This window comes from Xyrauchen texanus, chromosome 42, assembly GCF_025860055.1.
Source record: "Xyrauchen texanus isolate HMW12.3.18 chromosome 42, RBS_HiC_50CHRs, whole genome shotgun sequence".
NCBI classification, from domain to species: Eukaryota; Metazoa; Chordata; class Actinopteri; order Cypriniformes; family Catostomidae; genus Xyrauchen; species Xyrauchen texanus.
Window position 1 is genome coordinate 23278297 of NC_068317.1, and position 17513 is coordinate 23295809.

General features: G+C 33.8%; 1 protein-coding gene across 1 annotated transcript; it reads left to right on the forward strand.

Moving 5' to 3' along the window:
• Positions 1-338: 338 nt before the first annotated feature.
• On the forward strand, positions 339-9007 carry LOC127634788 (SH2 domain-containing protein 1B-like). Its single transcript, XM_052114470.1, has 5 exons — positions 339-355; positions 3070-3323; positions 5752-5815; positions 6136-6313; positions 8093-9007. Exons 2-5 carry the CDS (start codon positions 3181-3183, stop codon positions 8134-8136), a joined length of 429 nt encoding a protein of 142 aa, XP_051970430.1. The 5' UTR covers positions 339-355; positions 3070-3180; the 3' UTR covers positions 8137-9007.
• The last annotated feature ends 8506 nt before the right edge of the window (positions 9008-17513 follow it).

Consider the following 17513-nt stretch of genomic DNA (forward strand, 5'->3'; position numbering starts at 1 on the left):
TGATGTATCACAATTTCTGAGTATGTGCTTCTAGGAAAATTATCCACACTGAACCACACACTACTAAATGTTAGTTGTGGACTTGAATAACAGGAGTGTAGTGTACTGAGTTTTGTGACTATTCCAACAAACTTTATGTTGATGTAAGTGAAAATGTTTTTTTTTTTCTTGGGTATTTCTGTTGATCTGTTTAAATTATCTTTATAAGAGAATGGGAAGAACATGCATAAGCAGTTGTTTAAAAATAATATTTTTGTATTTAAAGAAAAGAGAAGTGACGTCATTCCAGTTACGTGTTGGTTCACCAATCGGATCTCGCTTAAGTTCAGACCAGCTTTGGACTTGAGTGAGGCAGGTATGTTGTATCTGAGCTCTGTGATTAAATATTCAGATATAAGATATTGGATTCGTTTTCTTGTTAATACTTGTACATGAAGTGTTGTAAGAGTGGATTGAGTAACTGAAAGTATTTTATTGTCATTAGCTTTAGTTATATTCTAATTTTGCGTTAATGAGCTTTTAATGAGTTTGGTTATATTCCCGCCCGCGCGCCATTTAATGCGGGATTCTTTGTTAATGGGTTTCAAAAGATAACATAACATTGTGGATAACGTTCATAAAACATCATGCAGTTGACTTTTGTATGGGTATTTGTTGTTTTGTGCCAAATGTATGTATTTGTAACCATATGTATATTTGAGATGTCGAGTTAATGCAGTTAAAAGTGTTAATGTAGGCAGGGGTTCATTTTTCTTTTCTTACGTCCGTTTCACACATACTCCGTTTGCAGTGCGTATACTGTACTGGTGCAGCACGCGCTATAGTGCTTTCACATATGCTGCGTTTGCAGTGCGCTACTGATCCGCAGTTTCTGTGTGCCACACAATGTTTAAGTAATTTTGATTTTAAATCCAAACGTTAACTTTGACATTAAGATATTGAAACAGTATGAAAATTCATTTTAATCATTGTGATTCTTTGTTTTACATGCAGGGGCGAAAATTTCATCAAAATGTTGGGGGGCAATAAACATAACAATTCTCAAGAGCAATTTTTGAAGGGGACACCAAGGTTTTTTTTTGTTGTTGCCTCGTTTGCATTTGTATCATTTTCTTAAACAATTACTTTAAGAATATTTACAATACACATATTTTAATGATATTTTGGGGGGGGGGGGCAACCCTCAGATAGGGGGGGTCCCGACCCCCCCGCGATTTCCACCTATGTTTACATGTAGTTCAAGTTGTTGACAGAAGAAAAGTTATCGCGCTATATCTGTTGCTAATAAGGAGAAGGATGAGACGCATTTGGGTTCACTGTCCCCAAAAATAAAAAATCATATATGATGGCATTTTGCAACTTTTGGGACTGTAATCATACTTTTTTGTTTTTCTTGACCCTGTAATTTAGTAACTGTAGAACACATTAACTGAAATTATGCGTATATGATGAAATTATTACAGTTTCTTGACAATCTATGTCTATTTTAATGTGAACAATGCGCTGCCACTTTAATTCAGTGCGGTGCATCACAGCAAAAATAAACTCGGTACGTAAACCATCGCTGCACCGCTGTATACGCACCGCTGGAACGGATCGACGGACTGCATCCGCGTGCAGTGTAAAAGCTCTACATGGGTACGGAAAAAAATACGCACTGCAAGCGGAGTATGTGTGAAACGGGCGTTACACTCCTCAGAGAGATTGCAGAACTGAGAGAGTGTGTGTGTGTGTGTGTCATTGATTCCTGTCCTCTGTTAAATAAACTGCAGGTATGTAATATACAGCAACTAAGATGTTACCACTATATGATCACATGATATAAGAAGAATCTGAATGTAATTTTATTTTCAGCAAATTATATTTTATTTTATATGAAACATTTCATTATATTGAGATTGTTTTATTGAATATTGTCTTTCTGGAATGTATGCATTTGTGTTTGACATGTCGTGAAAATTATTGAGAAGAGTCATTTTTAAAGAATTAATTTGATGTTAGTTCAGAACAGCTTTGGACTTGAGTGAGGCAGAGAGATTGCAGAACTGCGGGTGTGTGTGTGTAATTCCTGTCCTCTGTTAAAGGGGTCATGACATGAGAAACCAAATTTGCCTTGATCTTTTGGTATATAAGAGGTCTTTGTATCATTAAAACGTCCTGCAAGTTTAATATTTTAAGACGTCCTCCCCATTCTAAACGAATCATTTATTTAATCAAGCTCAAAATACAGCTCGTTCTGGATTCATGGTTAGAAGTGACGTGTCGGTTAGAAGTGACGTACCAGCGTTTGCATATGACCGCCTCCAGCACAAGATAACTACGCTTTAAGCGCCAAGACAACTACGCTCGTTTCAGTATCGCCGTGCGCCTCACAAGTGTTCAGTCGATGGACAGCGAGCTCTGACAGAGACTACTTGTGCACAGGAAAATTACGATGCCACACAGATGTGCTGTTCCTGGCTGTGGTCAAACAAAACCTCTGAATAAGCTGCCGAAAGATCCAGGCGTCAGGGAAAAATGGATGCAGTTTATTTTTTGCGGACGTCCCAGTCACGGCAGTGTTAACTTAAGCGTTTGTTCTGTACATTTTAAGGATGACTGTTTTGAGAACAAATCTCAATATGATGCTGGCTTTGCCAGAAAACTGTTGCTCAAAGATAAGTCCGTGCCGACTATTCTGGGAACAACGACGACGCAAACTGTAAGTAATCTATTTTAAACTTTAAACTACTTTTTAAAGCGCAATTTCATTCATTATGAATAATCACAGTGTTTTTACTTAGTTTACTTGCATATTGTTCTGGCTGGGGCGTCAATAATTGATACATAGGCACTGACGTTAGCCAATCATAACAGTGGGCGTTAACACTGAAGTCTTAAATGGAAAACGCCCCCAAAACAGACTGTTTGAATCAGAGGATGAGAAACAGGGTGGGAAAAGGTCATAAATCACTAGATTTTAAAAGTTTTTCTTAAAAAAAAATATATATTAATACTATAATTGCACCTAAGGGAACATAATAATACAATAAAAAAACCCATGTCATGACCCCTTTAAATAAACTGCAGGCGTGGTCCACCAAAGTCAGTGGTGTCGGTGATTGCTTTGTGGTGTGAGACGAAGTCCGCTACAAGTGGGCAACAGTGACTTGCAGAGACAACACAGTCCTCACATGTGGAATGTGCAACATGGACCATCCAGCGTATCATGGACCCATAGGCAAACAGAGGTGCGAGGAGCTGCTTGGCAAGGAAGGAAAGGATGGAACATACCTCATTCGAGAGAGTGAAACCCTCCAGGGAGCTCTCTGCCTCTGTGTGTAGTAAGTATATATATATATATATATATATGTGTGTGTCAGCAAATTTTTTCCGGTCTGTATTTTTATAAATTATGAGGAAGTAAGCTGTGTGATGAAACCTTTTGGAGAATGTCTTCTAAAGACAACACTATATTTGGGCATTTTTTTCTACTCCTTTCTGCGTTCATGAACAGGGTTGAGAAGTAATGAAATGCATGTAATGGGATTACTTATTAAATATAAGTAACTGTATTCCACTGCAATTACAATTTAAATAATTGGTATTTAGAATACAAATGAAATGTATTTTGATTACTGAAGATTACTTTGCATTTTATTGTCAATTGTTTCATTGAATATTTAGTTCTTTCAGTTGGAAAACATTTAAACATAAATTATGTGGTCCAAAGTGCATTTGAACAGCAGTGAAACACTTTCTTAAGTTTGAAGTAAGTTTGGAGCAGAAGAAATAGAAATAAACCTTGTGTAAATGGTCAGCTTTAAGCTAAGCTATAATGCTATTTCTGGCCATTTTACATGCACATGTTACCAGCTCGATCATATTTCTATATCAAGAAAATTAATGTTGGATCATAATTTATTTTTTCTAGTAAGATCTTTTTTTTTTTATTATTATTGTTTTCCTGTAAAACTATTAAAAAAATCCTTAAAACAAGATTAGTTTGATTTATCTTGTTTTAGAAACAACACTACATAAGATATTTAGATTTTTCAGATAATTTTTAACATGTGTATTTTGTCTTACTGTACTGGCAGAGTTTTTATAGTCAAAACAATTGAAAACAATCTACCAGTGCTGAAGAAGAACATTTTACAGCATGTGTTCTGTAATCTGTAGTGGAATACATTTCAAAAGTAACCCTCCCAACCCTGTTCATGAACTTCAAAACTTTGCTTATTACAATTAATGGTTATGATTAAATTTAATTCAATATAATGATCATGTTCAGGTTCACATTATTGGTATTCAACACATATAACAGTGTATATAGTTTCCCTTAAGGTGAGGCGTGCAAAACTTGGACACTTACAAAAAGACTAAATTGCAGCTATTAAGGTGGTGGTGGTGGGCACTGACAGAGTACTGACAGTGCAGAGACAGTGCAGATGTGTTAATCGTTACAGATATGGTAGTAATCCAGACCGAAATTAGCTAAATAAATTATTAAAAAAATGTATAAAAAGTTAAATTCTACCAGTCGATTTTGATTTAAAAATTTAATTAATTTATTGAAACATGAAAACATTAAACCAACTTCAAAAAAAAAGCGAAAATATAATCAAAATAACGTAGTGGTAAAAAAATCCTACCAATTCCAAACATTTTATTCTCTCCAACTTCTTTCACCAGCACTTTTTGCAGTGACTTAAAAGTCACTCTACGACAACAGGTGGAAAAAATACCAATATAAATTTAAATAAAAAAATAAAATTGTAAATTTAAACAACAATGATAATAAAAAAATAAACTATGACCTAGATAAATTAGTTTAACACTAATCTCATAAATTATTGTTTCATAAAAGACGGCTACAACTCTGATCGTATATTTATTTGAACCAGTATATTTTCAGAGTTTGGACAAACTTTATTTATTTATTTATCACCGCTTGCTGGTGGAATCCCCAAACTGCAAATGCAGAAACTGAGTTTAAACTGCGCGCTGAGTTAAGGCATGGATTTCAAACTTCTTAGCTCACTTTGGGCCACTTCATTAACATTCAATACACCTACAGTTTGCGCACATATACCCACAATAACACAAACACTCCCACCCACTTGCACTTTGCGCTGGCACAAAAATTGCGATTAGAATGAGCGCTATCACAAAAATGTTATTAGACATTGCACACAGTCGTAGTGCTTATGCTGTGCTTTGCACACACACGAAAATAGAGCCCTTTGTCTCTGTAGCACTATACACATTTCAATGTTTGTTTTGAACGAACCGCTTAGCGGAGCTATCTTTTTGTTTGACCAACAGCAGATGGGGGCACATTAAGAAAGCTGTTTAGAAAAAAAGTTTCTTTTTGCATTTCCGTGGCGCTACTGTTGCCGAAATGATATACTTCAGCTTTAAAAGTCTTTAGAAGTCTACCTCTAAAACAAATAAAATATTAGCACTTTGGATACGTGCACAGGTCCTTCATAGCAAAGAATAATTGGTAGAGGTATTTTGAAAGTTACTTCAATAAGAAAGATTTTGCAAAATTACGATTATTGTAGCATAATGTCATAGAATCCACTAGAATAGTATGATTACACATTCAAAATTTAAATCAGTTACCATTTTGATTAATTGGTTTTATTTAGTGTTCAAAACTATTTACTGCTTTTTGAGATATGTCATTGTGCTGCTTGTCCACACGGCTCCACTTTATTGCTTTATTTGTTTAATTTATTTTTTTCTATATATATATTCTTACAGCAATCAAAAAGTGGTCTGTACATACAGAATTCACCAAACCCACACCGGGCAATTCACAGTACAGGTAGGATACTCTTTGAAGGATACTATGGAGACTGACTGTAAAAATAGAACACTATAACTAGAAGAATAACTTTACATAATACTTTTAACAATACCAAATGAAACACTGAGTTGGAACCTTTGGACATAAAATGTCTACAAATTAATTAAATAAAATTGGTTTATTTCTGTTTTACTGCAGAAATCTAAATGATTTCTGAAAACAACAAATTAATAATAAATAAATACATTTCTGAATTAATAAATAAATGAACTAATGTGACCACTGCTTATCAAAATTTGAAAGTCATTAAATTGTCACAACAATATTTGTTTCACCAGACTAATTCAGGTGTAGAGGAGAAGTGTTTCAAGTCTTTGAAGGACCTAATTCGTCATTATAAGCAGAGGAATCAAGGACTCGCAACTCACCTTCGTCATGCACTGAAAAGAAAAATGCTGCAAGAACAGCCTCGATGTCCAGAGCCACTTGTGCCTGATGAGGAAAATGACTATGAAAGTGAGTGTAAACTCTTAAACTTTGGACATTGGGTACTGCTGCAGAATACCAATGACAGTGGATTGACATTAATTTAAAAGGTCAGATATAATTTTCCACATCAGCAAACCCATTAAATTAAAATAACTTTGCACAAATCAACAAATTAAGTCAAATAATTTTTATTTGTATAGCGATTTTCACAACACGCATCATTTCAAAGCAGCTTTACAGGAATTCATACATTAACAAAAAGTTAACTATAAAGTAGTTAAAAAAGTAATCTATTATTGTGTAGTTTGAATAAATATGATCGTAAATTGTGTATAAAAATTTAATAATTACATAATATTTGTATGTAGAACCCCTGTGAGCAAGCCGAGGGCGACTGTGCAAGAAGAACAAAACTCTAAGATGTTGGTTAATAGAGAAAAACAACTTTTGGAGAAACCAGATTCACTGTGGGGGCCAGTTCCCCTCTGGCTCAACAACGTGAATATAATACCAATATTAGTTACTTGTGTGCAGTGCAAGTTGTGTAAATTATGTAAGCATTAAGGCCCAGTGTTTAATAAAGAAAAGAAAATATTTTATATTAACTTTAAGATTAATGACTAATGTCTTTGAAATCCATCCTGGATTAACTGCAGAAGTTCACATTGATGCATTGTCCTTGTTAGTTGGCTAATGAAGGCATTTGCTACAATTCATTCATGGTTTTTTATATTGATGGACTACACTCTTCAAATGGAATACAAAGGTGATGCAGGCAGAGATCAATGAGGTGCATCACAGTTCAACCTGCAGGTCATTTCGGTGAGGTTCGGGGGGGTCCATCCTAAGTCCAATGTTCAGGCAGTGACATATGAATTATTCGATGTCTTATAGTTGGAGTTGGCATCAGTTCATCCTCTGAAGTCAAAAGACAAACATATGTCTGTCTAGCACTGGCGAAATTTAACAGGTAGCCAATGTAACGATGATAAAATGGGGCTAATATGATCATATTTCTTGATTGTAGTCAGCACACTGACAGCTGCATTTTGAATCAATTGAAGTTTATTTATTGATCTTGCTGGACATCCTCCCAGTAATGCATTACATTAATCTAGTCTTGAGGTCATGAGTGCATGAATTCGTTTTTCGGTATCAGCAACAGAGAACATGTGTCGCAACTTAGCAATATTTCTGAGGTGGAAGAATGCTGTTCCACAAACATTGGAAATTTGATTTTCAAAAGACAGATTGGTATCAATATGCATTCATTTTCTCCACTATGTTTTACACAGATTATTGCATCAATCTCAAACGTTCCAAATTAGCGGAGTGTATCAATGAAATCAAAGATTGGATGGCCAGAAATTTCCATCTATTCAATACTGACAAAACAGATTTACTCATTATTGGACCAAAAAATAAGCCGCTAAAATATTATTTGACTCAATGCATGTTCTGCTAAGTTCTTTGCTGTAGAAGACGACATAACAGAACATACATAGAGAGTCAAATAATATTTACAATTGACTAAATTTAAAACAGAGTGGAGAAAATGAATGCACACAGTCGAGGCACGAGATGTAAACAAGTGGTGGAAAAAAAAAAAAGATAAAGGGGCACACACGGTAAAACACGCAGTTGAAACAGTAGAAAAGGGGAAACACTCAGAGCACATAATAAAATGTCAAAGGATAAAACGATGAATATGATTTTTACAGCTGTCATGTAAGAAGAACTAAAACTGCATCTGTGCTTGAATTAACTGTGTTTATTAAACTATCTCTGTTTTACTCTCTCTTTTAGACGTTGACGGATCTGGGGACTATGTTGTTCTTTTGCCAGACTGATGTATCCACAATGTGAAATTCTGAGTGGAAACAGAATCAACCAATAAGGATACAGAGATTGTGGAAGGTCTTGGAAGGAACTCTTACATTTTCTGTTTTCATCCTCATCCTTTTGACATTTCAGTACATTTTCATATGTGCATTTTCGCCAAATTTGGGAATTGAATGTGGAGTCACATGATATGAATCTGACATGACATTCTTTACCATTGAGAAATGGTACATTTCAGGAATGTGAATGTACTTAAATGCTGTAATGGCAAGGAAGAGATCATGAAGCTGTAAAGATCTGCCTTTTTTTTTTTTTTTTTTTCTGACACCTACAGTCACCTACTTTATTTTGAAGATGAGTATTTTGAAGTATTTTGAATATTTTAAGTAATTCTAAAGAATCAGAAGGTATGTCCAAACATTTGACTGGTAAAGTTAATTTTTAAACCATTGTTGTGCCTGTGGTTCTGTTTTTCCTTAAAAAGTCAACCAATAAAGACTTTGTAGTTGATTTGCTGTATAGTTATACTAATCTGGGTGGTAGATAAATATTTTGTAGCTTTCTTTTTTTCTTAACAGATAATAATTCAAGCACAAGAGATTTTAAATGTGCAAATATTATTCTGTTGTAGATGGATATTAGTATGAGTTATGAGCTGTATTTTATGTATAAATTACATATTTCAGTGTTTCACAACCTTTTTTCTGCCATGGCACACTTTTTACAACTAAATAATTATACTGCACACCACTATCCCACATAGGCTAACTATCATCAATACGTTTCCTTTTCAAGAATTTGTCCATGTTTTCTGTCCTTCTTAGCATGTTTACTTGGAATGTTTGAAAATCGACTAGGCAAAAAATAAAATAAATAAATAAATAACAAGTCTCAGGTTATGCTGTGTGAAGTCACAGGTGGCTAAAGCGCTAATTGGGTAATGAAAAAAACAACAAATTTGCTTTTCTAATTTGTAGATTTTTTTCTTGCAATGCCACAACATATTACAGGGATGCAAACTATGAGGGGTGATAAAGATAAGACAATCAATGGACCATGAAATTTTTTTCTGGGGATATTTCTTTTTAAGAATAAGCCAATTCCAGCTATTTTAGTGATTCAAGTTTACAATTGTGCAGAATTAACTGCAAAATAAAGAGTATTTAGGTGAGGCTTGCATCTGTTTCACAAATGTGTTAAATTGTATTAACTGATTAGTTCAGTGACCCCCTTCTAGAGATGTCACTAGATGGCGACAAATGAGCATCTTACGTGCTACGAGTGAGTCAGTGAATAATTTTGAGTCGTTCATGACCAAACTTTTTTTTTTTCATGCATCTATTTTATGGCATTTGATAATTATTTCAATATCAATTTTTACAATACCTGACAATCTTTCACTTAGTGTGCCTTGGCACAGTGGTTGGGAAACACTGGTCTAATGGCTTGACCGAGTTATCCAAGCTGCTTATAGGCACTGTTAACTTAGTGTATGTAAACTTCTGATCCACTGGAATTGTGATTATAGTCAATTAAAAGTGAAACAATCTGTCTGTAAACAATTGTTGGAAAACATAGTCGTGTCATGCACAAAGTATATTAGTAGATAGCCAAAATTATAGTTTGCTAATATTAAATCTGTGGAGTGGATGAAGAATGAGTTTTAATGAATTCAGCCTAAATGTATGTAAACTTCTGACTTCAACTTTATACATTTGAAGTCAGAAGTTTACAAGCATTTTTTTTTGTATACAAAATATGTCTTTTTTTTTTTAAGAAAAGGAGGGATGAGTCAAAATACTTTTTTTGATAATCAATATAATGCCTCAAATGCTGTCAATTGAGCTTAAGTCAACTCAAATTTATTTGTATAGCACAACGTTTTTTCAAAGCAGCTGTACATGAAATTATGCTTCAACAGAAAATGAATAAATATATTTCCAATATTAGTTATTTATGTTTAGAATGATTAGTGGTTAAAATTAGTAACTTAACTTGTATTGAACCCCGAATATTCCTTTAAATTAACATTTATTTGCAGTTTGGAATACTCTAAATCTAATCAGAAGTATTTTTAATCTATTCATTTAGTAATCCAACACTTAATCTGCCAATCATGTACATTATAGACTTTATTCACGCTAGCGCCATCTTTGATTTTTAATGGGAATGACGAGGCTTTAAGAGATAGACTTACAGTCTCTTCAATGAGCTAAAACATTGACAAAACATTGTTAAAATATCTCTCCAAGAACATTCAGTATACAAAGAACTCGGGATAACTCTAGTTGTGGAAAATCAGATGTGATTTAGGAGCTTTACAGTTTTATACCGTTCGTGCCATTGAAGAGATGGTAAGTCTATTACTCACAGCCTCCTTGTCATTCATATTAAAAATCAAAGATGCCACTAACGTGAGTTATTTATGCATATCTCAAAATGGCAAATATAGCCCAGTAAATCAGTCGACAAATAATTGTTATATTAAATAAATTAATTGATCAATTGTCACACACTATACATACATTTCTGCATAGTATACATGGTGAAATTATTTATTTTTCACATATCACAGCTAAGCTGGGGTCAGAGTGCAGGGTCAGCCATGATACAGCACCCCTGGAGCAGATAGGTTCAAGGGCCTTGCTCAAGGGCCCAACAGTGGTGTCTTGGTGGTGTTGGGGCTTGAACCTTCTGGTCAGTAAGAGCCTTAACCGCTGAGCCACCATTGTTTTTTGAGTTTGGGGTTGTCTATTAATTTGGGTATAATGGCATATATCTATCCGTATCTGTTTTATTGCTATATGTAATAGTATGAGTCCTTGACTTTCACTGCTGTGTGGAGAGGACACATTAAGTATGCTGGTGTCCTACAGTTAAGATCTTACTGGATCCACCTGCACCAGCTCAAGTAATGCAATGTTCTGAAAATAATGCCACTAGTGAAAAAGTAGCTGACACATACTTCCATTTGTAAACACACGCTGAAAATTGGAACAGCTTTCGTTATGTTAAACACACTATACTGCTGTTATTATGGCATTTTAAAGTTGTCTAAGTGATCATTTGCAGTCAGGTGTGGTCTGAGGTGGTATTGAAAACTTCAGCTCAGACAACAGATGACAGACCTGGTGATGTCCTTCTACAGGATCTTACAGGTAAAACATCCATCCTGTACACCCTTTGAGGTTTCCAATAAGTCATCCTGCTTTATGTGTTTTAATAGTTCATTTAATGTGACCTATATTTTGCCCTTTCTCACTGGTCCAGGACCAGCGCATTGTGATAAGTTGGATGTGCAGGGTAATACACACTCTCCAGAGTAAAGTCAGGTGACGGGTGTCTGAAAAACTAAATTACAGTGTGATTGCCTGTTTTAAAATAAATAACCTATTTGATGGTATTTAGAAAACATTTTGCCTTACAAAATGCTCAAATTTAAACATTAAAATAAAACATTTTTTTTATACGATTTCTCAATTCAGTTTGATGAGCATTTGTAATGGAATTGAAATATATCATTCTTTAAAATAGACAAATATTTTTTGGAGTTACACATGCTGTTTTTGCTGTGGGATCAGAAAATTAGCTCATATAGGAAAGCACTATTTGCCATCAGCCATGTAAGTGTACATGATTATAAACACATTTTTCAAAAGTACTATTCATTACTGCGTGTAAATCCTTTTTAATAGGGAAGTAAATAGGCTTATTTAGGATAAATATGTTCAGTCTACTGGGGATGGAGCTTTGTGTTGTGTGTGTATATATAAACATACATAGTACATCCATCACTTATTTTAGAAGAGCAATGAAAATCCTGTTTTCCATAAAATGTCCCCATCCACATTAGCAATGTTGAGTCTCTGTGCTGTTTGGAATTATAAATTAGAGTTAAACCAGTCAGTTAGGCTGCATATTGATCCTGGGATTTTTCTGTTTGAACCAATTTTGTAGGCTTCTTTGCTGGAGCTGCAGAAGTCCCAGCTAGAAGCCAAGCTGGAGGAAGAGCTTGGAGGAAGAGCTGGGAAAACACACACAAATGATCGCCATAATACACAGTCGGAGAGCTTAAGGGTGATGTCACTGCCTACTTTTCTCTGTGACACGCATGCACGCACACACACACACACACACACACACACACACATTCTCTCACTATCATTCATGTACATGCTATCAAGCTATGAAATACTTGACATATTTAACTGAAATAACTTATTTTATCTGTATACTTATTTATTGTCTCTTTTAGTCTGTGTACTTTGTTTTTTTTTGACTCATGTGCTGATGAGATAATTGGTGAATAAATGTCTCTATAACACAGGATATTAAGGCATATATTTAATTTTATATGACATACATTTTCTGAAATGATTTAAGACATTCAATTCTTGATGTAATTTGTGTAGAATTTAAATGTTAATCTTGTACACCTTTTGGCCAGCAGAGGGCACTATACATCCTATGTAAAGATTGTTATTGAGATAATAGCTTCTCTTTTATTTTTAAATAATTAATCTTAGGGCATGGACAACTACTCTTTGTTTATTGAAAAAGGCTATTTATGAAAAAGAGAAGCTATAATCTATTGAATCGGCCCACTGGGAAAATGCCCGGTATGCCAGATTATCAGTCCAGCCCTGATACCCTTGTAATTACCAGTTTGTTACCTAAAGAAATTCCTTGTAAACCACTTAAATCTGCGCGCGCACACACACACACAAACACAGGTTTGATTGCACGCCTCAGGGATGTGATCTAATGGTAAATGTTACTGCCACAATGCATTTGAACTTGGAAAAAAAATTCAACAAGTGCAACATTCGATATTTCAGAGAAATTGTAAATCTGTAAATGTAAAGCATTTAGGTTCAATTTAGTGCCACTAAACCTTGTGTAATTTGAAGAGGCAGTGGGATGTGTGCGAAGGTGTTTAATAAGGTTGCTGGTGTTTCCCCCTTTGGTTTGAAATCTGTCCACATTCACTGCAGAAGGTTTTTCCCGGTCTCATCAGGCAAAACCCAAAATAATAAGCATCTCACTCTCCAAAGTTTTACTTAAATCCTTATTATCCGTTCAGACACGACTGCCAAATTAACACACTTAGATTCAGATGTATGTGTTTGAACTTGAAGCATGGGAAAACCACTCATTGAAGAATAGTATAAACAATACAAGCAGGGGTTAATTTGGGATTTCAGATGTGGGAGAAAAATCTGGTGTCTCAACACCCCCAAATTAATAATAAAGTTTTAATAAAATACATGGGTGTCTAAATATGGATTTATTAATAGGCCTGTATTGTATGTAATTCATATAAGTTTTTTCTTTGAGATGAAGCGATTTGACTGGGATTCTGGGATCATTATATAGGTCATTATTCAACTTAATTGTGAAAATACATAATTATAGGGGTGTGCAGCAAAGCAATTACCTGTATATGTATCTGTTCATATGAACAAATTATCTGTATATGACTCTATTCCTGTGTGGGCAGGCCCTAAACCATAAGTGTGTCAAAACTAAATGAAATGCCAATTTTTAGTGTTACTCTTATATTTATAGTTTCTATTAATAAAATATACCTTGTATATGACTTTTCATAATAATAGCCTAATAATAATAATTCTAATTATTATTATTATTATTATTATTATACACATTTTTTATTTTCAATATGATTTTATTATTTTTGTTCTTATCAGATGAAGCTGAATTTGCAGGCTACATTAACTGTGGAATATATTGTCTTTTATCCTTGTATTTCTGATATTAATATCAGCATGAAACGTAATTTTTGTTTGTCTGTGCATGTATAACAACATTATTCTGGAGACAGAAGTTAAGCAAAATGTGAAATGTTAAGCACACATTTTGCAGTGATAAATACTAATTAAAACATTAAAATAAATTAAAATAAATTCAATTGAACAGGTGAAAGTCCCATAAATCTATCAATAATTTTTACAATAAAGGACTCCTTTATTTAGGTAAATGGCCTAATAATAATAATAGTACATTTATATAGCGCCTTACCAGAGTTCAAAAACACAACATTTTCAAATTTAGCACAGTTTAAAGAAGAAGAAAAAATAAGGATTTTCAGTTTCTTTGTTTTACGTAAGCAATATTCTATGAATAATCTATGGAGCATTTAAACTTTTTTTCGGAATAAAGTCTTAACCAATTAATTATCTCTTTTTTTAATTAATCTCTCTTTTATTTTTCAGATACACATAAAGATTGTTTTATTGCCCAGTCCTATTGATAACATTGCATTAATCTCTCACAGCAGCCCAATAATCTAGATAGTTAAATTACAGGCTATGTTATAGACACACAGAATCTAGTAAACAGAAATAAGAAATTTACCTCGATAGGTTTCTTCAAATTAGAGGCAGGATTAATGATGATATATGGCTTGGGGAATTTAAAATCACATGACACGATAATGTAGTTGGCCTTTTTCATTGCAAAAATCCCTTTCATTTGCTGTTGTGATGTTCTGCTGTAAAATGTGCTTGAAGCGTTCTCCAGAGTTGGCGCCAGATCTGCAGCTGCAGTTCAAGTTTTTTACGTGTGATTTGACGGGAGTCACGAGACTCTCCCAAGCCAATTATGTTGATAGATTTAAATAAAATCAGGACAGGGAAGTAGCAAACACAGACAGTAGGAAAATAGCACAGTACTACTGCAGTTACAGCACTTAAAATGAACAAGTAAAATTATAAAATTTTTAAATTACTTAGAAAAGTACAATTCTTGAGAAAAAGTAGTTAATTACAGTAACGTGAGTATTTGTAATTTTTTACTTTACACCCCTGCTCCAGACATGCACAATTAGATGCAAGTTGATACCACGTCCTTCCGATCGGCAATGTGCACATTTTCATCCATATGGTTTAAACTTGTTTTATTTGTAATTTTGGATAGGTTTATTTACAATGTCACTTTGATTGCATATGTTCTTTTCGGATAATCAGTCAACAAATATTATTTATATTATTTGGATGAATCCGTTACTCGTTTTGAAGTCATTATTTGTGCCTTTCCAAATAAGTAATTTGGCTTCGGGCATATTCCTACGTAATTACATGGAAATTTTGTTTAGCAGATGACAAAAATAATAATAAAATAAAATACAATTTAAGAATGACATCACATGTATTTTATACATTTAGAAAAATCAGATGACAGCTGGGACAAGTTACCTTCATGGCCATTGGGAGTCATCTTATAAAACCAGCTAAATGTATATCTAATGTTACAATTTAAAAGTAAATGCACGTTGTTCTTAATGGGGGAAACAAACACATTATGCACGACTACCTTTACTCAAATTGTTATTCTGATAATGAAAAAAATTCTATTAAATTATAAGAGTTCTAAATTCTTCTCTGCCGCATGAAGAAGCATTTTCACTATAGAGAATCCCACTGTATATTTGCTAGAAGAAAAATCCAAAATAAAAAAAATAAATGCTGAATCAACAAAAATACACTACAAAAAGAGTGCACATCAATATACAAATAACAGTGAAACCTTTTACAGTGTGTTGGTCGAATGGTCTTAGGCCTATGATATTTTGATCTGCTGTCACTTTGGATGTGATTGATTCCTGATTCAAAACCGCTTTGTGTATACAGCTTTTTAACAAAACTAAGCAAATCGCTACTGCATATGGATCTAAGAAACGGGTGAGCAGTTGATTCCGTATGAATCAGAGATTGGATAACGTATGTGAGAGGTCCTGCATGTATTTGGAGGTATTATCACTTTGCATTACCCTCCTGTCCTGTAATCTGTTTTTAAGACATTTTACATTACATTTGTGCTTAATGTGTTTCTATTTTGTGTGAAATCAGTTCTTTCTTTTGAAAGGGTAATCTTCCAGATCAGTGCCCTCTTAAGATCACTGATGATAGCAGATCTTTTTTAGTCAGAAAACTCCTCCAAGTTGCCTAGTGCTAAGAAATAAACACTGAAACAATTCAAATAAAATAACTTACTCACCTCTAGAACTCATACCTGTACATACGATAAAAAAGTAAAATGATCCACTCCACACACCTCAGATTCAAAGATTATCAATTCCAATTTCAACAAAAGCATGAAGCAGACAATAATAAAACATAACTCAGCCATAATGGTCTCTCTACCAAAGTTTTTCCATTAAGAAAAACACACTTTTTGACTTAAAATACCCCCAGTAATAATATAGATACAACTGTTGAGAATGCTTATAAATGTTTGTCTGAAATATGTTTTTTTTTTTTACTGTAAAAGAGTAATTAAATATAAAATTATTTTTTTACAAATATATAAATTATTTTTTGTTTACTTATTTAATGTAATATGTTTCTTGCAAACTCTTTTTTTTTTTTTTAACTTTGATATGTTGGAAAAAAAGGCAGATATACAGTGTCTGTGATGATGTAGCTTGTCTCTGGTGCTGATCAATCCGTAATCCACCAGATTATGGAATGCACTGGGATTACTGGACAGAGGGAGTCCGTGATTGGTTTATGATTTTCTCTCTATGTATCTTTCCATCCTGTGATCCCCCTCCCATCCTCCCAGTCAACTCACTAGACCCTTCTGTAATGTAATTGATTGTGTTAATGTGATTTGATTGACTTTGAGCTTTTTTATAATAATAACTAATGATGGTATAAGCCTGAAACTGGAACAGGACATCAAATGCTCTGTCAATCTATGACCAACAAGGATGCAATTATTTTAGCCAGGACTTTTTTTTATCTTCAGTTGCACGACAGGATCCAACTACACTGTAAAAATAAATAGATTAAATAAAAAATTAAATCCACTAAAAATTTTTATTTAAGTTTGCTTCAAATGAAATCAAATATTCATTACACTTTTTCGACCACTTTGAATTTAATTAGACATGAAAAAAAGGTTCAGACTCTAGAAAAACGTATTGTGACTTAACTGGAAGTTGGAAGTTGAATGGATGATAACAAAAATGTAGTTATAATAAAATGATTAAAACAAAATTCCAGTCTAGAGTTATTCCCTTGTCATGACATGTATTCTCAGATTTCTAATGTGGTGTAATTTACTAAACTTTTTCTAATACCTAAGCTGTTGTAATGTGTCTGTTGCTCAATTAATTAAGCATGGCACTAGCATTGATAGGGTCATGGGCTTGATTGACATGGAATGCATAGACTGATAAAATGTATACCCGAATCCAGTCTAAGTCGCTTTGTTTGAAAGCATCTGCCAAATGCATAGATTAAAAGGTTTGTTGAAATAAGGTGAATGAGAGGACACAGACAGGATTACAGTACCTTATGTCCATACAATATATCACTGTGACCTTTATGTTCATCATATTTTCTCTTGTAGTTTTTTAGGT

Coding starts and splice junctions, on each gene's coding strand:
- LOC127634788 (XM_052114470.1), top strand. CDS start 3,181: ATGTGCAACATGGACCATCCAGCGTATCATGGACCCATAGGCAAACAG. Junction 5,816..6,135: donor CCGGGCAATTCACAGTACAG/GTAGGATACTCT, acceptor TTGTTTCACCAG/ACTAATTCAGGTGTAGAGGA. Junction 6,314..8,092: donor TGAGGAAAATGACTATGAAA/GTGAGTGTAAAC, acceptor TCTCTCTTTTAG/ACGTTGACGGATCTGGGGAC.